This window comes from Anolis sagrei, chromosome 5 (assembly GCF_037176765.1).
Source record: "Anolis sagrei isolate rAnoSag1 chromosome 5, rAnoSag1.mat, whole genome shotgun sequence".
Lineage (NCBI taxonomy): Eukaryota > Metazoa > Chordata > Lepidosauria > Squamata > Dactyloidae > Anolis > Anolis sagrei.
Window position 1 is genome coordinate 28,913,546 of NC_090025.1, and position 23,195 is coordinate 28,936,740.

The following is a 23,195-nucleotide window of genomic DNA, read 5'->3' on the forward strand; positions in this document are numbered from 1 at the left end:
ATGAGACTCCGCCTCTCTCTCCGCCCCTTTCTCCACCTCTTTCTCCGTGCCAGAGTGGTTTTTCCTTTGCTAGGGCAGCATTGCCAGTGTACTCTCGTTGTTGAATTCTGTCAACAATGAGAGTATGCTGGCAATGCTGCCCTAGCAAAGGAAAAACCACGCTGGCACAGAGAAAGTGGCGGAGAAAGGGGCGGAGAGAGAGGCGGAGTCTCATTACGTCATGGACATGCTGGCACAGTTTGCTCCCGCAGGAGGCTAGTTTGCGGCGGCTCTAAGATTGCAAGCACGTGGTCCCATCAAAAGTGTATTTTATTTTTGACCACACAGATAAAGCAATTTCATGATAAATTGAAGCTTTCTTTACTTGAAGTGCAACAAAGTGTTCCAAAAACATTAAAAGAAGTTTAAAAATCAGGAATTTTGCAGTGTAGGTAACACTGAGGTTTAATATATTTTCTGGGGAAAACATTGAAGCAGAGCGTTTGACACTATATGGAGGTTTGGAACTCTAGTGCTGTCATGGTAAATTATATCTTCCAACAGTTCTGTAAATTTAAAGCTCATAGTAATGGCAGGTACATGTTTGCATGTTTGTGATCTGTAACATGCTTTTAAAAATGGGCATGGCATATTTTTTGCCTCTAGAAATTCACTTCCAATTATCTTTATAATGCATTGTTCCAGAAGGGAGACTGATCAAAATCCTTTTGATTATGGCCAAGTATTGACTCTGTTGAATGGATTTACTTTTTTGCTGATTTATTCAACACGTCACCAAAAATGTAAATCATAGAAGGAGATATGTTCGGACAGGTAAGCTGGGCCGAAACTGTGTAGGGCTTTATAGGCTAAAGCCAGCACTTTGAATAGTGCTTGGAAACAGGCTGGCAGCCAGTGGAGCTGTCATAACAAGGGAGTTGTGTGCTCCCTGCACGCCATTCCGATGAGGAATCTGGCTGCCACCCATTGGACTATTTGAAGCTTCTGAACAGTCTTCAAAGGTAACACCACATAGAGTGCATTGCAGTTGTCTATTCGAGATGTAACAAGAGTGTGGACCAACATGGCCAAGTCCAGCTTTTCAAGGTATGGGTGCAACTGCCGCACAAACTTTAATTGTGCAAAAGCTCCCCTGGCTAGTGCTGAAATCTGGGGTTCTAGGCTCAGCTATGAGTCCAAGATCACTCCCAAGCTCAATTGAGCCTGAGATGGAGGTGGGACTGAGAGAAGGGCTTCTCTTTAAGATCTCAGGATCCGGGTGTGCTTGTACAAAGGGATGGAGTTGTCCAAATAATCTGGACCTGAACCGTCTAGGGCTTTAAAGGTCATGACCAGCACTTTGAACTGTGCCCGGAAACAGTCGGGCAGCCAGTGGAGCTGCTTCAACAGGGGGGTTGTCCGCTCCCTATAGCCAGCCCCAGTGAGCAACCTGGCTGCAGCTCTTTGGACCAGCTGAAGTTTCCGAGCACTCTGAAGAGGCACTCCCACGTAGAGCGCATTACAGTAATCCAGACGGGATGTAACTAATGCATGTACCACCATGGGCAGATCTGGCTTTTGAAGGAACGGGCACAGAATTAGTTCTTCCTTGCTACTTCCTGCCTTATTTACAACTTAATTCTGCAAATAACCATCATGCACAGAACAGTACTTGTGGGAAGGCTGCCTGATTTTCCTGCTGATTTAACATCAAATGCATTTAATTTCTTTCCATCAGGACCACACAAGAAGGCAGGCAGGTTTCTTACTACTTGAAGTCTTTTTAGGAACATGTCCTTATTAGAATCACTCTCTAATCTCAGATGAACCAGAAATCTATGTAAAGAACATGCTTTTGAACATTAGGCCATGTAAACAAAGCTTCACACAGGGACAAAACTGTTTAATTATATTTGCTGTAACAAAAGTCTTCAATGTTTATGGTTTTTAACCAGCAGCACGTGTTTTTCTTCTCAGGGTCTACTTGTTCTATGGCAATGAATTTCAGTCTGGAATTGAGAAGGATTTTAAAGGGTCCAATTATGATTGGAGCAGGGGTTGACATGGCATAGTGGTTTGGGTGCTGGACCCAAGATTCTGGGATTTGCCACTGCCTTCCTCTTAAAAGTAAAAGTTTTTCCGTGACATTAAGTCTAATCATGTCTGACTCTGGAGGGTGGTGCTCATCTCCATTTCTAAGCCGAAGAGCCCATGTTGTCCATAGACACCACCAAGGTCATGTGGCCAGCATGACTGCATGGAGCATTGTTACCTGCTAGGTTGTCCAAAGCTGTGACTAACAGTAGGAGCTCACCCCACTCCCCAATTTGAACTGCCAATCTTTCAGTCAGAAAGTTCAGCAGCTCAGCAGTTTAACCCACTGCACCACCAGGGGGGCTTCCTCTTAGGCTGAGAGAAACTTGCAAGTTTTCATACCTGAATGGGGATTCGAGCTTCCTAGAGTCCCAGTCCTGAACTCAAATTACTACAAAATTACTATTTCCCAGTCCAAGTTCACACAGCGGCCAAGCAGAGACTGCCAGGAAGCCCATAGCAGAGCATGAAAGTAACAGCCCATTCTTCCTAGTATTGAGGCATGCCAGAATCCTAGTTTTGAAAACCTTTTCAACATTGTGGATACTGTGGTCTCCACAGGCAAAAACAGCCATAATCCTATGCATATTTTTAATTCAAAATATTTTGAAAAGTTTTTACAAATCATGATTATTATTCCAGCTTGCCAGCTGATCATAACCATTTAGACAGTACATAAACCATAGGTTTATTGATATACAAATTGGTCACAATACTGCGTTGTTGTGAGTTTTCCGGGCTGTATGGCCATGTTCCAGAAGCATTTTCTCCTGACGTTTTGCCCACATCTATGGCAGGCATCCTCAGAGGTTGAGGGGTTTGTTGGAAACTAGGCAAATGAGGTTTATATATTTGTGGAATGTCCAGGATGGAAGAAAGAATTCTTGTCTGCTTGAGGCAAGTGTGAATGTTGCAATTGACCACTTTGGCTAGCATTTAATTCTTCTGGAGCATGGCCATAAAGCCCAGAAAACCCATAGCAACCTAGTGATTCCTGCCATGAAAGCCTTTGACAGTCATAATACTGTTGTTAGTCCAGTAGATCCATTGAATAAATGGGATTTTCCTACTTGTTGACAATCTATTCAACAATTGATTGAACAGCTCTAGTTGGAACTTTCTTCCTGCGCCGGCACACTCCAAAACACAACAATCAATCAGTCCTCTATCAACAATCTCTTCAAACGCTCAGATTTATTTGAATTCAAAGTGTAGAAAATTTATTTGGGGTAACTATTTAAAATTTCACACAAACACACAACTGAAATTCTTAAAATCTGTTTTATTTACATGATAGAAAATCTGCAATGTGCACAAAAACTTGCATCTTTAGAGTTCAGTCACTGGCGACTATCTTTGCACAAGTAGGCATATGTGTGAGAGGGAATATAAGTGTGGCTGAAAGGCAAAGAGCCAAAGGAAGAAGTACTTGGAAGATTTCACAGCTTAACTTCAGACAAGTTTGATTGTTATCACCGGCCAAGAAAATGCCACTGATCAGCTAGAAGAAAAGAGAACAAATGTTATTCACTGTATATTCCTATTTAGATATAAATCCCATAGAATGCAACAAGCCTTATGTCTTCGATTTATTCAAATTCACTTTACTTTTGCAGAATATGTGCAAGCAATCTTACCTTCTTTGGAAACAGAGGACTCTTCTACAAGAGGTGGTGCCTACAGAAAGAGCAATCATATATTAATTTCATGCGAGCAATGCACACAGTCCAATATAAACTATCAAAAGGGAGCTCTCTCACCCAAGAAGCTTACAATCTAAAGTTTAATAAGAGAAGGAGATAAGAGAAAAACAGCATAAAGGATGGAGGGAGTTACTCATGTATTCCCAGCATGAACAAGGAACATGTCTGGCGAAGTGCAAATAAGTTGATGGAAAGTAGAGTCCAACATCAGGGCTGGACATGAATGCAATCCAGCATGGGAATTTCATTGTACCAAAGGTACAACCTAGGAACAATATGCACAGCAATTAAGAAAAGAAGGATTCTTCCCAAGTGGAAGGGAGACATGCAATTGCTGAAGATGGTAGAGCTTACAAAGCAAAGAATATAATCAAATCACAGAGTTACTTCTACTATCTATCTTGTGTTTTTCCAGATGGGATTGATTTACTTTTTTATCATGTCAGAAGTGAATTGAGAACATACTGCAAGTCGTACTGTTGAAGGCTTTCATGGCTGGAATCACTGGCTTGTTGTGTGTTTTCTGGGATGTATGGCCATGTTTCAGAAGCATTCTCTCCTGACATTTTGCCTGCATCTATGGAGCTGTACAGCCCAGAAAACACACAACAATCTATACTGCAAGTCACTTCTGGTGTGAGAGAATTAGCCATTTACAGAGATGTTGCCCAGGGAACACCTGGATGTGTGACCATCCTGTGGGAGGCTTCGCTTCTGGTGTGAGAGAATCGGCCGTCTACAGAGTTGTTGCCCAGGGAACACCTGGATGTGTGACCATCCTGTGGGAGGCTTCTCTTTTGGTGTGAGAATCGGCCGTCTACAGAGATGTTGCCCAGGGAACACCTGAATGTGTGACCATCCTGTGGGAGGCTTCTCTTCTGGTGTGAGAATCGGCCTTCTACAGAGATGTTGCCCAGGGAACACCTGGTTGTGTGACCATCCTGTTGGAGGCTTCTCTTCTGGTGTGAGAGGACTGGCCGTCTACAGATATGTTGCCCAGGGAACACCTGGATATGTGACCATCCTGTGGGAGGCTTCACTTCTGGTGTGAGAGAATCTGCCATCTACAGAGATGTTACCCAGAGGATGTCCGGATGTGTTACCATCCTGTGGGAGGCTTCGCTTCTAGTGTGAGAGAATTGGCCGTCTACAGAGATGTTGCCCAAGGAACACCTGGATGTGTGACCATCCCGTGGGAGCTTTGCTTCTTGTGTGAGAGAATCGGCCTTCTACAGAGATGTTACCCAGAGGATGTCCGGATGTGTTACCATCCTGTGGGAGGCTTCGCTTCTGGTGTGAGAGAATTGTCCGTCTACAGAGATGGGACACCTGCATCTGTGGCTGGCATCTTCAGAGGTTCTGAAGGCCATGAAAGTCTTCAACAAAGTCACTTCTTTTTTAAAAAAGGATCCTTCCCATATCTTGAAGGAAAATGAATCAAATTTGGAAAGAGTCGTTGAAAATACATCATTCACTCTCTTATACTAAATGTGAATGGACATTATTCCCTGAGAGCTTGGCTTTCAGCCTAGAGTGGATGTTGTGTTTATGCTATACAACGACCATGACTCAATCATATCAAGCAAGCATTTTACTCCACTAACAGTTTTTTTAAATCAGTTTTTTAAACAGTTGGGAATACTTTGGGGAAGAGAAACCACTACGCAACTGGTGCAATAGATGCAGCTGGCAAAACAGTTTATGAACTGATCGGAATATAAAGTTTGGTGCCTCATAAAGAGCAACATCTACTGTATATTTTCATTTCCTTTGTCTATGTATTTTGGCGTTCAGAAATGAATGAATGAATGAATGAATGCAACATTTCTCTGGGGCCAAAAAAGAGAGCATATTTTCACTCCCCTCCCTCTTTTGTCTCTCTTTCCCATGACTGTGTGCGCACACAATGTTCCCCTTTCCTGCAAGACGCATTTAATTAGACCAGGCGGCGAATAAAAGTATGCTCTTAGCAATTAGATTATGCGACTGGTAGTCAATGAGGTTTGCGTGGTAACTCATGGCAACAGAGTAGAGAGGAAAAAACAAAACAGAGCACAAAGACAGTAGGCAGGCTAGAGACAAACTGTCCATCTTGCTATTATTCAACACCAGATGGTGAAGGAAGGGGGTGAATCCTCCATGACCAAACATTTGGTGAAATAACCAAATATGAGGAAATGCAGTTAACTATGTGGCATCAAAAAGACTGTCACATAGGCTCCATTACTTCCCTTTGCTTACACACACTCATGAGAAAATCAGGTCCTTTTTGGTTTTCACTAGGGAAAGCTTTGGAGTTTCAGCCAAAACCTCACACAAAGCTATCTAATGGGATAGAGATGTATTGTATGTGCTTATGTGTAAGTCTAGACATTTTAGTCAAACATCAACCCCAAAACCTGGGTCAACTTATCCACCTCTCAGTATAATTATTGTATTGTAACTCTTATAAAAAGGATTTTCTGTTGGTCATTTGGGATTCTGTGTGGGAAGTTTGGCCCAATTCTATCTTTGGTGGGGTTCAGAATGTTCTTTGATTGTAGGTGAACTATAAATCCTAGCAACTACAGCTCCCAAATGTCAAAGTCTATTTCCCCAAAACTCCACCAGTGTTCATATTTGGGTATATTGAGTATTCATGCCAAATTGGGTCCAGATCCATCATTGTTTGAGTACACAGTGCTCTCTGGGTGTAGGTGAACTACAACTCCAAATCTTAAGGTCAATGCCCACCAAACTCTTCCAGTATTTTCTGTTCATCATGGGAGTTTTGTGTGCCAAGTTTTGTTCAGTTCCATCGTTGGTTGAGTTCAAAATGCTCTTTGATTGTAGGTGAACTATAAATCCCAGCAACTACAACTCCCAAATGACAAAATCAATCCCACCCCCTCCAACCTCACCAGTGTTCAAACTTGGCCATATCAGGTATTTGTGCAAAATTTGGTCCAGTGAATGAAAATACATCCATTACGATTCATAACAGTAGCAAAATTACAGTTATGAAGTAGCAATGATAATAATTTTATGGATGGGGATCATCACAACATGAGGCGTCACAGTATTAGGAAGGTTGACAAACCCTGCTTTACAGGTTGAAAGTCAGCTGGTTACTTTAGGAACATAAAATGGATTCTAAATAACTTTGCTTGTTGTTGTTTTTTTAAGATCATGTCTGATATATTTAAGGTGCAGCTTATTAAAAAAATCATTATAACTTTACAAATGAAGATGGAAGAACCTGAAGTATAAGGAATACCTGAACCATAAGAAACCTCTTAGCTTTTCCAGTTTTTGGGGAACAGGCAAAAGACTCAAAACCTTAAACTAGAAGGCAAACAAAACACTTGTTCCTCTATACAAAACCCCAAAAAAGAAATAACAAAAGAAAACTAAGACCATGAAATATAGCGATGTGAGATATTGTGCATACTAAAGGCCTACCTACAACATATGTGTCTGGCAGCAAGGTGGGGGTTAATATATGGATGTTTTACCTTGCATGTTTTGTTCATAATGTTAAAAGAAAGTAAGTAATAATCAACTTTTTCAATGTTTCCAGGGGTAGAAAAGCAGTTGAGATTTTTTCTGGTTTTCTTCCAAGCCTCCCCATCTCTCCTAAAGCAATGGTTCTCAACCTGTGGGTCCCCAGATATTCTGGCCTTCAACTCCCAGAAATCCTAACAGCTGGTAAATTGGCTGGGATTTCTGGGAGTTGTAGGCCAAAACACCTGGGGACCCACAGGCTGAGAACCACTGCAAGGCTGAAGATTCTGCACACATTTTGCACATACACGCTGAACATCCCTGTGCCCCCAACACATATTTAAAAACTGTTATTGCCACACATAAAAAGGCTCTCATGCTTCCCACCACTACATGTTTTGAAAAATGACCCCCACCCTCCCAGAACTAACGGAGAAAAAGGCTCAGGGAGCAAACAAGTTAGGGAAAGAAAAACCTGACCAAATTCTTCCCCAAAGTCCCCTTTCTTCCTATCTTATAAAAAGCAAATGGGATAAGAGCTGGGGAAACTGTAACCTTCTGAAGTCTAGCAGGGGCATGTGTGACTCCTGAAAGGTTGCCTGCATTTTGCATTTATACAAACAGATGGGCATTTTGTGTTGCTCCAGATGTTGGACTGCGACTCCTATTTATCCTGCATCACTGGCTATGCTGGCTAGGGCCAATGGGGGTTGCAGCCCAACAATATCTGGAGAGATATAAATCGCCCAACTCTTATCGTGTTGACATGGTGGTAGTAAGAAACAAGAATTTCCTCTTACCGACTGCACAATTGCTTCGATATCCTCTTCGTTACAGCAATAAGGGCTGGTGCCCACCGAGAGATTGGTGCTAAAACAAAACAAAATTATCAACAACAGAAGGGAAAACACATTAGTATAAATTCTATGAAGGAGCAAGTGACTGAGAAAGGAAGCCATCCGTAATCTGGTGCACTCCTAGTGTGTTGGACATCAACTTGGAAATGATGGGAGCTCAACAGGTCTATAGGGCACCTGAATGGTGGAAATCCAGATCTACACTGATGTCCTTTTCATCCCTCCCTGGAGATACTGAGGGACAAAAATGGCAACCTTCTGAAGATACAGCACTGCTAATGCTATCACTATTATCATCATTATTTTCATAATAATAATAATCATCAAGAGAGCTCCCTTTCACAACTCTAATGCAAGTTGATACAGAAAGGACTTCAATGCCTACTAGGCTAACAAGGATGTTCAGGGGTGAGATACATTTGCACACCCTACATTAGCCCTGCACATGAGCAAATGAATGCCTGTCTAGCACTATACATAACAAGGTTTGTTATGGTTCATTGTAAAGTTTGATTGAATATACCGTTTGTTGGCAGTAAATCAGATGGCCTGTTCACAGGTGCCAGCTAACTGAAGCATGGTTTCACACTACATGAATGAGTCCGGAGGAACACTGTAGGGCCAGAAAGGCATTGGAACTTGGAAAAGTCCCTCCTTTGAACCAAAACTCCTAGAATGACTGTATGGCTCTTCATACTGGGCCATTTTGGGATTAGTCCCCACTTGCGATAGGTAAACGGATTTATTTTAAGCTGCACACATTCTGTACACAATCTAACATATATGACTTCTGCTCTTCCTTCTCTTCATCTTCTCTTCCTTCATCAATGGATACATCCTAATCAAAGTCCTCTCTACGTAAGGAAAGGGAAGTTTTGTTTTTGCAGTGCTTTTGCTTTCGATATAGATTCACACCATTATTCTATGAAAGTCTGCAATTGTGTTCCATGGGACTTAATCTTTAGGTATATGTGTATAGTGGGGTAGGCAACATATGTTCCTCCAGATGTTGATGGACTCTAATTCCCATTTGCTCTTGCCAGAAAGGTCACTGATGAGGGATGATGGGAGTTGCAATCTAACAACATTTGGATGTCTAGAAAATCCCCAACTCGAGGTACACAGAATTGCAGATCAGCAGTGCAAGCCTAGGCATTGTTACCCAGAAATAAAGACCTGCAGTTCAACAGAGCTCACAAAACCCCTCAGTGATCATGTCCCATCAGGATTCTGGGAGGAGTAATCCAAAAGAATAATTTTTCTCAGTTTTGATTATTTACTTTTATACTTAGCCATAAATACCACTCAGTGCACTGTGGCTTACATAATATTCTCTATTTTATTCTGACCCACTCTCTAAAACATATTGAGCCAGCTACATAGAATAAAACCAAAGCATTGTCCCCAAAATTCAAGGTTATTTTTGTAAACACAGTACAACTAGAGGATGAGAAACCAATTTACTTTTTGAGCTGCTACTAAAGCTTAATTACTAAGTAATCCCCAGGGATCATGCTGTCGTGTGTGTGTGTGTGTGTGTGTGTGTAGATAGGTATCTACACACAGAGAGAGAAAGTTACCAACAAACTAGGCATGAGGCATAAGAACAAAACTGGTACCATCACAATCGAATCCACCCAAAATCCTTTAGCATTGATTCACTGTATGTTTAAATAAAACACTGTATGCCTACCATTTTATGGCTCCTCCATCAGCCTTTTTGTGAACCAAAGCTTTCCAGCATTCATGTGTGGATTTAATAATTTCTAATGCAAATGCCTATTGGAAAAGCAAAATTGAGATGTGATTTTCCCCCAACTCTAAAAAGCACAACTGTCACATGCCATCATTTGAAAAAACCCAGGAACACTAAAGTTAAAACTACACCTTCCGATACAACTGAAAAACCACTCCAAATGTTTGGGTTTTTTTTAAAGAAATCTCCCAAAACTTGTTATTAAAGAAGTATATTGAATAATCTTCCAAAATGCTACTGGATTGACACGTACAGACAAAGTTATTTATTTATTTACCACAGTTATATCCTGCACTTCTCAACCCCGAAGGGGACTCAGGGCAGCCTTAAAAGCAAAAAGTTCAATTCCATATATTAATACGTCAATAAATAAACAAAAATGTTAAAAGCAACCCTTTTTTTCTTTCATGTCAGAAGTGACTTGAGAAACTGCAAGTCGCTTCTGGTGTGAGAGAATTGGCTGTCTGCAAGGATGTTGCCCAGGGGATGCCCGGATGTTTTACCATCCTTGTGGGAAGCTTCTCTCATGTTCCCGCATAGGGTGCTGCAGCTGACAGAGGGAACTTATCCACTCTCTCCCCGGATTCGAATCTCCGACCTTTCGGTCTTCAGTCCTGTTGGCAAAGGGTTTTAACCCATTGTGCCACCGGGAACTCCTACCAAACCCATTAAAAACATAGCATTAAAACATCAATTAAAATCACATTCTTCAAATCGTATTCCAGGGCTAATCCGAGTCATCATTATGTTGATTTGTAATCTCATATTGTATACTCCCATTACTGACCAAAAGTCTGATCCCAGAGCCAGGTTTTCAGTTTTTCTGAAGGTCAGGAAGGATGGGGCGAATCTAATTTCACTGGTGAGGGAGTTCCATAGATGAGGGTCCACCACTGAAAAGGCTCTGTCTTTTATCCCCACCCGTCGCGTTTGCGAGGGGTGTGGGACCGAGATCAGGGCCTCCCCTGATGATCTTAACCTCCGAGGTGGATCATGGAGGGAGATATATTCTGACAAAGTAAGGGGGCATCAAAACAAAACCCAAGAATAACAATGTATGTTTCATAATAAATAAAATAGGGCTGACCTATTATCATGTAGGGCATTGGAGAGAAGGAAAAAACAGTATCCTGCCAACTTTTATGAGAAGCATTTCCAAGCCTGTTCAAACAGAGATCTAAGGAATTTAGTTCAGGCTTTGGCTCTGCTGTAGGCAAGCTATTCAGCACATGCTTCAGTTTAAAATGCCAGCTGTTTTGCCTACGACTCTCTCCAAATCTCACTATCAGAATTGGAAAGTGTCTGAGTTAGGTCAAGAGAAGAGCTGGCAATGAAGCTGAAGCCAGGAGCATTTTTTCCAAGGAGTCAGTGGGTAGATAGGTTGGCAGCAGTTTTTTTCTGTTTTCCTAGATGGTTGGATTTTAGGAAAAACAGCAAATGCAAGCTTTTATTAGATGCTACAAGAAAATGCGAATCACAGCACTGTAAAAATTAAGCTTTCCTCTTCTTCCAAAGAGAAGCCAGCACACATTAGGTTTTCATGTTAGATGTTTCCTATGGATCAATGGTAAGCAACTTATTGCCTTCTAAGATGCTATTGGACTACCATTCTCATCATCTCTAGATACCAAAAATAAATGGGAATTGTGGTCCACCAACATCTGGGAAAGCATTAGGTTGATTACTCCTGCCATTGACCTATGTGGTGTATGTCATCAGCAGAAATTCTACGCACACTCAAAGTAGTTACAATAGAAAGGTTTCCTACTTCTTCAAAGCACTTCTGAATGATTGATTTAAGCAGTATGCTTACTAAATGGTATTAGCAATTACTACGTGATCGCTGGACCAGTATAATGAATGTGTAAATTTGCTTTTCTCTCAAAGAATGACGCAAACATCTGGATAGTCCTTGAAAAGGTACATCAGGGAGTTGCTATCAAAGGACAACAGTGATGTAGAATCTAAGCACATGAAGAGGGATTGATGCATCTATATTTTTATAAAAAAGCTCTCCGAGTCAGGCCCATAGCCAAGATTTTGATTCGGGGGGTGCTGAGTTTGATTGGGGGGGGGGGGCTGAGGATCTACCCTAGCAAACCTTTTGTATCATTATCCCAATAGCCCCATGCATATGAGATATATTGAGCATGGTGATCAGATCATGATATGAATAAACATAACAGTTTAAATAATGTACCAGTAAGACCTTCTTGCTGTGTGGACTCAGAAAACCCAGTTCAAAGCAGATATTGTGGGATTTATTTTGCTTTGATATTCTGTGTTACATTGCTGTGTGGAAGGGCCCTTGGTCACTCTTTAGTTACAAATGTGCTATACTAATAAGATAGCCCAAGACCTGGTCATTACTTCTAGTGCCCTCTACACAGGATGAACAACATTCCAAAGTGGACAGCCATCCTCAATCATGAAGACTTTCAATCCACTTGGAAACAGCATTATAAAATTCTCCCCGAATACTTAGATTTGGTGACTTTGATAAAGTATAATGCTTCTAACTTGACAGCAGCTAGAATATGGAATGCTACACATACATTGTTATGTTTTCTACTCTTAAAGACTCTCCCACTTACTGCCTATATTTTAAACTATTTCTTCAGAGTACATTTAAAAAGAACCATTAGCACAATTAATCACATTTAATAATTCTTCACCTTGTCTTTGAACGTGCCATCGAAAGCAAACTGGTTCTCTGGTTTTCCATCTGGGACTTTATATAATCTGAACCAGTTGAGTGTAGCTTCAAGGTAACCTGGTTTGAATTTTCTGACGTCAACAATATCTGTGATGAGTTAGAAAAAAATGTATGCAGAAATAAATGTTATGAACCATTTGTCCATATCCTGAGATTATATTTATTTATGCAGGAATCCATAATCTGCAAAGGCTTTGTTCATCCCTGCATTCATAGTTTGTATAGCCAATTCATAGCTCGGTGCCAATGTTCCCATGATAAGATCCTCAAGTCTTACATAGCCTTGCCTTTGGGAGACAAAAATGCAGTCTATCACCAGGGCCATAGTCAAAGACTTAATGGCTTGGTGGAATTCACCAAAGCTTGTTCTCCATTTCCAGACCAACTAAGATATTAGAGGTACATCAACACCGTAGATTTAATGTGGATTAAGAATGGACCCACCGCCAAGGCAATACACCACCATCCTCAGGCTACAAGGGATTGCCTAAGTAAGTAAGTAAGTAAGTAAGTAAGTAAATTCAGATTCAATGCTGCTTGACATCACTTTAACTGCTATGGTTCCATACTATGGAATAATCAGAGCTGTAGTTTGGTGAGACGCCGGCACTAATTGGCTGAAAACCAAAGCCATTGTAAAATTACAGTCCCCATGATTCCATGGCATTGAACCATGCCAGTTAAAGTAATGACAAATGACATTAATGTTTAATAATAATAATAATAATAATAATAATAATATTTTTGTACCCCGCTACCATCTCCCCAAGGGACTCGGTGTAGCTTACATGAGACCAAGCCCACAATACATCAATAAACAAAACATCAGATAAAACAGTCAATACAATACAATTCAAATAAATCACATAAACAAAAATAAGCAATAAGCAATCAACAATGGCATACAACATATTAAAAACCAATGGCCAGGCCAAATGTAATAGATTAAAATGAAAATAATGCTGACGTGACGTGAACATTTTCAGAGAGAATTGAGGGAACACAGTCAGTCTTAAATCAATGATAAAGTGCATTTTGAGGGCATACTGCTGAGAGTTTTTCTTATTCTGGGCAGGCACACTGGAACAACCACATTTTCAGGCTCCTCCTAAAGACTGCCAGAGTTGGGGCATGTCTGATGTCCCTGGGAAGTGAGTTCCAGAGTTGGGGGGCCACCACCGAGAAGGCCCTCTCCCTCGTCCCCACCAATCGCACCTGCGAAGGAGGTGGGAGCGTGAGCAGGACCTCTCCAGATGATCGAAGAGATCGTGTGGGTTTGTACACAGAAAGGGTGTAGATGAACCCTAGAACAGCCACTTTTTATTTTTGAATAAAATAGAAAAGACAAACTTTTTGGATTCGCTCATACTACAACAAAACAACTGCTGGTAACATTGTAATTATAGTAAGGCAAGCATAACCAGTCAACTATACTTTACTTCCCAGCCAATATAACAGTCCCCCCAAAAGAAAGAAAGAAAGAAAGAAAGAAAGAAAGAAAGAAAAGAAGATGAACTCACAAGGCTTGACATAAGTAAGATTTTATTTATCCAACAAACTTCAAAGTTGGTGACTCTACTGTCAGTAAAGCAGAGAATCACCAGTACCAACTTGACATTTGAGCCATTTGAACATTGGACCAGGAGTTTGGAGACCAGGATCCAAATTCTCCATTCAGACATGGAAACCAACTGGGTGATCTTGGCTACTATCTCAAGGCAAAGGCAAACCCCCTCTGAACGAATCTTGCCAAAGAAACTTCACCATAAGTTCACCTTAAATCAGAAACCACAACAAGCGAGAAGGGACACAGTATTAAACCTGACATTGGAACCACTGGCCTCTACTAATTTTAAAACATGTTTTGCTGAAACTACACAAAATCCCTATCACTGTATTATCTGAGGTGCTCTGTAACTAAATGGACAGCACTAGCAACAGGTCTGGAAGTCACTGCTTGCAACATTATCGTTAAAGCCAAACAAGAGAAACAAGCTGCCAGTTGGACCGCAGGAAGCTGTTGACTTGGCATGGAAGCTCACTAGAACAAAATATGAGCAAGTGCATGCCAAACATTTGTGGCAACGACTGCTCAGCAGTTGCCAAAAAAGCGTGAGGGATGCTTTACCACACTACTGCAAAAAAAGTGATGTTTCATCTCTTATCGTGTTTGTGGCAGCAAGTCTAACACACTGAGGATTTGTGCAGAAGTGAGTAATGTTTCCCTATGATCCTTGGGACTTATACACATGCTACAAACATGAAAGCAGTCACCTTTCAGTCCATAACAAAGCACATGCAGACAGCAGAAAGCATTGATCCTGGCATTTCCAGTTCAAAAAATTTCCTAGATACAATGGATAGGAAGGCCTCAAAAATTGAGAGGAAGTAGCAGTGATTCCCCCAAAATGCCCTCAAGGGAGTGGGGCACAAAGGAGGATCTTGCGAAGATGGCAAGCCCCCGTGGGCAACACATGGCCCATTGTCATGTATCATATTCTGCAGTTGATGGTGGTTGGTGGTGGTAGGAATAGCAAGTTGGTGATGGAAGGGTTAATGTAAATCTTAGTTCTAAAGGGTTGAGTAATCCGTAAGTAAGAGTTCATGGGTGAAATCAATTAAAAGTGGAGGTATGCAAGAGATAGGTTGCATCTGGGTGTTTCTGCATATAAGGAGCAAGCCTTGGGATTGATCTTCAGGGGAAAAGTATTTGTCTTATTTTGGTGGTAGATGCTGCTGGCTTTTCCCCAGGTTTATTGGTTTTTGGTATCCTGAACTGTCTCCTGTACTCTTGGAACCCTGGAACCTTGAATTTCTGGACTGGCTTTTGACTACAGAATAGACTCTTGATCCCTGGACTTTGTTCATTGAACTCTTGGCGTTTAACCACTAGACTGGACCTTTTGACTACAGTGTCATCTTGAACCCGCAACAGTGTTTGTTGTAAGTTTTGTTTTATATTCTGTGGCTGAGTGCTATTTTTATGTTTTGGACTATTAAAACAGCCAGAAAGTAAGTGCTGTTTTAATTAAACTGTTTGATGCAAACTGGGTGTTTGTTTGATTCACCTCTGCCTAAATAACGGCAGTGCCCTGGAATCATGACACCCATGAACCAGAGGTTCCTCTCATCTGGAATAGACAACACTTGGCTGCATGGACTAGTGGCTTGAGCTGGTATAAGGCAGCGTCATATGTTTCTAATCCAACGTATGAAGCAGCCCCTGGAAGGCAAATCCTGATGACACAGAGACTTCTACCAATACAAAAAGAAAATTCACATCAGCACATATTTTCCTACAACAGCTGCATGCTATCTTTCTTCCTTTTCCTCAGTTGATTTATGACAAAATCTGTGGGAGGAGGACACATGTTTTTAATGACAACTTGTAAACATTCACAGGAAACACCGGCCTCAAGTCCATATAAAGACATTTGCTGTCCTTTTGCAGCAGTGACAGGAAAGAGACCTCACACATGAAAAGTATCTTGCTTCATTTTTAATGCATTACAAAGCATTCACAAGTTTCCCCTGTTATCCTCCACATAAAATCCATTCCAATTACCTAGAGATTGGAAGTAATGTATTATGTGAGCAATTTTGGATATTATTTGTCTCTGAAAAAAATGACAAATGTGAATTGGGATAGCAGCTTTTATGGAGGGTGGGGGGTCACTGGGAGCTTGGGACATACTTTTCCAAACTATGGTGCAATAACACATTACTTTTCAAATAGACTACTGCAAAAGTTTTCAGTAGTTTTCTAGGTTTACATTAATCTGTAGAAAGAAAACAAAACGGTAAAGCAGAAGAGGTCATTAGCTAAAATTTCTCAAGTTGGTTATATACTTGGGATAAGTCATCATATGCATCATATGTTTGTTCCAATCTTCCTCCAAGGAGCATAGAATGAGGAATTAAGGGTTTTTTTCTATTTTTGTTGGTTTTTTTGTTCTGTCGCTTCCGACTCATTGACCAACCCATACCAGAGCTCCTTGTTGGTTATTGCCATGCCCAGCTCTTCCAAGGTCAAGCCAGTCACTTCAAGGATACCATCCATCCATCTTGCCCTTGGTCTGCCCCCTCTTCTTTATTCCTTCCATTTCCCCAGGATCATTATCTTCTCCAAGCTTTCCTATCTTATCATTATGTGGCTAAAGTAATTCATCTTGTCCTCTAATATCCTTTCCTGCATTAAGCAGTCGGGCATTCTTTCCAGGAGTATGGACTGGTTAGATCTTCTTGCGATCCAAGGCATTCTCAGTATTTTCCTCCAGCACCATAGTTCAAAAGCATCTATCTTCCCTCGCTAAGCCTTCCTTATGGTACTGCTTTCACATCCATAGGTTACTATGGGGAATACAATTGCTTTAAGTATGCAGATCTTTGATGCCAGTGTGATGTGTGTACTCTTAACTATTTTGTCAAGATTGGTCATTGCTCTCCTCCCAAGAAATAAATGTCTTCTAATTTCCTGGCTGCAATCTGCATCTGCCATAATATCCGTGCCTAGAAATACAAAGTCTGACATTGCCTCCATGTTTTCTCCTTCTATTTGCCAGTTATCAATCAGTCTGGTTTCAATAATCTTGATTTTTTTAAATGTTTAACTGCAACCCAGCTTTTGCACTTTCTTCTTTCGCTTGGCTAGAAGGCTCTTCAACTCCTCCTCACTCTCAGCCATCCAAGTGGTATTGTAACACACTCTTCAGTATCATCTGCATATCTTAGGTTTTTAATGTTTCTTCCAGCAATTTTAACTCCAGCCTGGGATTCATCAAGCCCCACGTGTTGCATCATGTGTTCTGCATACAAGTTGAATAGGTCGGGTGAGAGTATACAGCCCTGTCATACTCCTTTTTGTTCTATTTTATCCCACAACATATCATAGCGGCACATTGAAGCAAAGAAATAGTGGTTAGTTCTAGGTCCAACACTGTACCTTGAGGTTTAGAACTATAACCTAGGTTTTCACAGTCTAGACCGAATACAGTACAGTGCCTATATTCATGGGGAATATGTTCCCAGAACACAGAACTATAGATGACTGTGAACCCAATTGAAATGAGGGAAATCTGCCCCAAGAATACCATGGAATAAAGCTGGAGGACCTAGAAAATGCTCAGAGAGGACATATTTTATGGGATGTAGATAAATGAAGCCATAGATGCCTGTCTCCCAGATATGGGGAGGGGTCTACAGCTACGCAACTTATAGCATTGCTCTAATTTCAAATGACTTCTTCAAGGTATCAGATCAAATTTCTGTCAAAGCCTACTGAATCAGAAAGAGAAAAAAGAGAATTCTGGCCCCAGTCATCACTATCTGTGGTCCCACCCACTATCAGCATTTACCTTACAGATTACAGGCAGTCCCTGAGTTACAAACATCCGACTTACAAATGACTCATAGTTAAGATGAGAAAGCTGAGAGGAGACATGATGATCATGTATAAATATGTGAGGGGAAGTCATAGGGAAGAGCGAGCAAGCTTGTTTTCTGCTGCCCTGGAGACTATAATGCGGAACCATGGCTTCAAACTACAGGAAAGGAGATTCCACCTGAACATTAAGAAGAACTTCCTGACTGTGAGAGCTGTTCAGCAGTGGAACTCTCTGCCCCGGAGTGTAGTGGAGGCTCCTTCTTTGGAGGCTTTTAAGCAGAGGCTGGATGGCCATCTATCTGGGGTGCTTTGAATGTGATTCTCCTGCTTCTTAGCAGAATGGGGTTGGACGGGATGGCCCACAAGGTCTCTTCCAATTCTATGATTCTATGATTTTAAGAACGGGGAAGGGACAACAGGAAGTGAGATAAATCACCCCTCGGAAAGGAAATTCAGTCCTGATTCATGGGGAAAAGGTGTCTCTCCTGAAGCTTTCTCACCAATCCTTGTTTCCAAGATCCAAAATTATCACAGGGACAGAAAGTGAGATGAAATTTTCTGAACAGGGGCACAAGGACAAATCTTCAGAAGTTGTCGTGTTCATAACTTGCGGACTGCCTGTACTCAGGCCTCGACATAAAAAATTGAAATCTTCCTTTATGAGGAATAAAAATCTATTTTGGTCGTACAGCTGCATCAAAGATGCAAGAAGAACAGTACATAAAATATAGTGTTCTCCTCAATTTTGCTACCACAGAATGAACACAGGGGTTTGCTTTTAGCCTAGATTTCTTCTGGACATACAAAACATTTGTCAAACTCAACAGTTCCATCGAGGGACACCTTGTTTGGTTCAATCCATCCTTCATGGGAAGACTACCTGAATGAAAAACCAGTGTGGGTATTTATTTATTTCAAGTATTTGTAAATTCTTTTCTGTCCACCATGGCTCCCAAGGTGATTTACAAAGAAAGCAGACATTAAAAAAGAACAGGACCAAAACATTATTTTAAAACAGACAAAAACAAAACATTTAAAAGCCAAACAAAACATTTACAATATGGATGGCTGTCAGAAGCTTGAAAGAGATTAGAACCAGTGCAAAGGAATTAGTGCAAATTCTTGGGGTACCAATGGAATGACAAGTATTTGTATGCCTAGATACAGAGAGAGAAAGAAATCGAGAGAGAAACTGAGAGAGAGAGTGCCATCTTCAGTTCCTTATCCAAATATTGTAAGGGGTTTAGACACAAACAAGTTAAGGATGCTCAAAGACTTCTCTAGAAGATGCTTGGTGCCCCCTTGGGCACAATCCCAAGTTCCTGTCAATCATGGGAGGCAGTCACAACTGCGGGCTACAGCTTTCTCAGCACTTGAAGCAGAAGAGTGTACTAGGCAAGGATCCAATTTAAACAAGTATTTATTCAAAGACAAATTAAGTCATGAATAAAAAACTAAGAAAAATTAAGCAAGCATTGGAAAGGTATTTATTGCTTTCACTGAAAAATACTTGCCAGTCCACCACACCTGTGCAAATAAACAAGGAAGTCCAAGAGGGAACATCTAAACATCCTAGCATGAGTTGTTAATATTTTTAAAGGAACTATGTTAATTTCACAGATTAAATATGTGGTTTTCCAAACACAGATTTACTTTTGTCTCTGCCTACCAAAGTATCTTGTAATTCTACATATAGCTGAACATCCTATGTGCTATATAAATTCCAAAAAAAGGACATAAATACATTGAGTGTATGTGTGTACACATTTATTTATTTTTATTTACTACCTTTACTCTTCCTAAGCAAACTCAAAGTGGCTTCCAACATTATAAAGGCAAAATTCAATGCCGTACATACATGTGAAAACCAGAAGATAATAGCCAAAGAATAACATATAACTATAAATTAACCTAACCAAATTAAAACATAAAATAGCATTTAGACATAAAGCACAAACATTAAACACCAATAATACAATAACATTTATATTAAAACCCACCAATAAACAACACGATTTTAAAAGTTATTAAAATCACGCCGTCCAAAATCAAGTCCGTAGTCTTGCAACATGAAAACATATATGCATATATGGATCCAACAATATTTATTTATTTATTTATTTACTTTACTTTACTGTACTTGTATACCGCCGTTTCTCAGCCTAACTGGCGACTCAACGCGGTTTACAACAAGATAATCAACAACAATATACAATTTAAAACCATAAAAGCACAATATACAATCTCTTGGTTCCATTACTTTCAAATAAAAGAGAATTATGACAAAGATAAAAGAGTCGGATTTGAATTAGAAGAAAACTTTTGGGACAGAATAATGAAATCAGAGTCAAAACTAATAAGAAAAATATACCAAAAATTATTATTCTGGTCAATGGAAAAAAATCAGGTCAAGAAGGTAATGATAAAATGGGCGAAGGACATTGGCCGCCCCATTAATTTTTCAGAATGGGAAGATATATGGTTTAGAAAGCTAAAATTAATATATTCGACTGAACTCAAAGAAAATTGGATAAAGGTATTTTTCAGATGGTATCTGACACTAGTACAAGTATCTAAATTCGATAAAGGAAGAAGTTCAGAAATCTGTTGGAAATGCAACAAAAAGAGAGGAGACCTAATCCACATGTGGTGGAAATGCAAAATAGTGAAATCGTACTGGTACCGAATACATAAAGAAATTGAGACAATATTACAAATTGAGTTCGACCTTAAACCAGAATACTTCCTACTGGGTGTAATGGATTGGGACACAGACGATAATACAAATAAGATCTTTTTCCTACTAGTCACAGCAGCAAGAATAAAGTTAGCGCAATGCTGGAAAACAAAAGAAGTACCTTCAACAGAACAGTGGTTACTAAAATGTCTAGATATAATGAATATGGACCTATTAACGCAGAGATGGTCGCAGAACATAGCTAAATCCAGGGAAATGAATTGGGAAAAGCTAATAAAATATTTAGAAAAAGAAAATAAAGAAATTAACATTATAAGAATAAAACCATATGAATGATCACAATCTGAAATAATTCACCAGCGTCCCTTTATCTTTTATGGAAAATAAGTGAAACTCCTTTCATTGACACAATGGGAGTAAGAAGAACAAACAAAAAGACAAACAAGAAAACAACAGAACAGTCTGACCTGGAATCCTGGAAGTGCTTCAGACTGCAAGGGGCCTGTACCTTGGCTACCTGCAGACCGTCTTCTATTTCTATCACCTCCCCCCCCCCCCCCCCACCCTATCCTTTCCCCACTTCCCCCTCCTTGGTTTTCACTCACTGTCCTATCACTTACACACTGTTCTCCCTCTTTCCATGTTCATATGCAAACTCGAACTCATCTTTGTTTATATTTTTTAATTTGTGGGGACTAGAGGCTTCCCTATCACGCTCTTCTCTTTAGAGCACATATTCTAAATAAAAGGATTTCAAAAAAAGAAAAAGAAAACATATATGCATGCTTTCATGTTGCTGGGCAAGTTATAGCTAAGCTAGAAGTTTCAAAGGGACAATGAATGTTCAGAAGTGGCTTGCCATTGCTTTCCTCTGAACTATAGTCTACAACACCTGGTATTACTAGATGGCCCTGCATCTAAGTACTGTGAAAAAGATCTTGGAGTCCTTGTGGACAACAAGTTAAACAACAAGTTAAACATGAGCCAACAATATGATTAGGCGGCTAAAAAGCCAATAGGATCTTGGCCTGCATGAACAGGAGTATAGTGTCTAGATCTAAGGAAGTCATGCTACCCGTCTATTCTGCCTTGGTCAGATCACACCTGGAATAACACTGTGTCCAATTCTGGGCACCGCAATGGAAGGAAGATGTTGACAAGCTGGAATGTGTCAAGAGGAGAGCGACTAAAATAACCAAGGGACTGGAGAACAAGCCCTATGAGGAGTGGCTTCAAAAGCTGGGCATGTTTAGCCTGCAGAAGAGAAGGCTGAGAGGAGACATGATAGCCATGTATAAATATGTGAGGGGAACTCATAGGGAAGAGGGAGAAAGCTTGTTTTCTGATGCCCTGGAAATCAGGACGTGAAACAATGGCTTCCAACAACAGGAAAAGACATTCCACCTGAACATTAGGAAGAACTTCCTAACTGTGAGAGCTGTTCAGAAATGGAACTCTGCCCTGGAGTATGGTGCAGAGACTTTTAAGCAGAGGCTGGATGGCCATCTGTTGGGGGTGCTTTGAATGTGATTTCCTGCTTCTTGGCATGGGGTTGGACAGGAAGCCCACGAGGTCTCTTCCAACTCTATGGTTCTATGATTCTATGACCATGCTAAGCTTTCAAGATAAGGCAAAACCTGGTATGTTTGGGGGATTTAGACTTTGTCTCCACATGTTATTTCAAACAGCCACAAATTGGTTATTACTGGTCTCAGAAGTAGCAAGTAGGAAGGGAAATATATGTTGTTGTTGATGTTGCTGTGTGCCTTTATGATACTTCTACCTTAGGGAGACTCTAAGGTGAAGCTGTCACAGGTTTTACTTGGCAAGGTTTATTCAACGAAGGTTTGCCTTTGCCTTCCTCTAATGCCGAAAGAATGTGACTTGTCCAAACTCAGCCAGTGAGTTTCCATATCTGAGCAGGAATGGAAACCTTGGTCTCTCAGAGTTGTAGTCCAACACTCAAACCCAAACACCTGCTCAATTGAAATATATCTCAAAATGTTTTAAGGGCCCTGTTGGTTCATGCCAAAATCAGAAAGGCATGAGAGAAATAAGCTTCTCTCAGGATACATCGATACTGTAGAATCAATGTAATTTGACACCACTTTCACTGATATGACTAAAAGTTATGGAATCAAGGGATTTCTAGTTTCACAAGGTCTTTAGCTTTCTCTGCCAAAGACTGCTGGTTCCTTACCAAACTATAAATCCCATGATTGCATAGCACTGAGACATTGCAGTGAAAGTGGTGTCAAACTGCATTAATTCTACAATAGAGATGTATTCTCAAATATGGAGAACTGACAATGAGAAAGTCATTTGTTTCCAAATTTGCATTTGACTGAAAAATGAAGTATTTTTTTGAAATACACTTTCTTAGTTTCCCCATAGGCCATTCTCACTGGAAAATTCCATGAGGTTTAAACTAAAATACCTTAGCTTTTCATGTTCTGATAAAAATATGATTTACATTATGTATATGATAGATATCACATAATTACAAGACTAGTAAATAGCTTGTGT

General features: G+C 40.4%; 1 protein-coding gene across 1 annotated transcript in view; it reads right to left on the reverse strand.

Moving 5' to 3' along the window:
• Positions 1-3,335: 3,335 nt before the first annotated feature.
• The window catches only part of PPA2 (inorganic pyrophosphatase 2), a 35,395-nt gene continuing 15,535 nt past the window's right edge, over positions 3,336-23,195 (reverse strand). The window contains exons 8-12 of the mRNA XM_060779141.2: positions 12,548-12,675; positions 9,810-9,895; positions 8,060-8,129; positions 3,711-3,750; positions 3,336-3,574 (exon numbers count right to left, since the gene is read on the reverse strand). Of these exons, the coding sequence (XP_060635124.2) occupies positions 3,546-3,574; positions 3,711-3,750; positions 8,060-8,129; positions 9,810-9,895; positions 12,548-12,675 (353 nt within the window). The 3' untranslated portion in view covers positions 3,336-3,545. The remainder of the gene's footprint in view (positions 3,575-3,710; positions 3,751-8,059; positions 8,130-9,809; positions 9,896-12,547; positions 12,676-23,195) is intronic.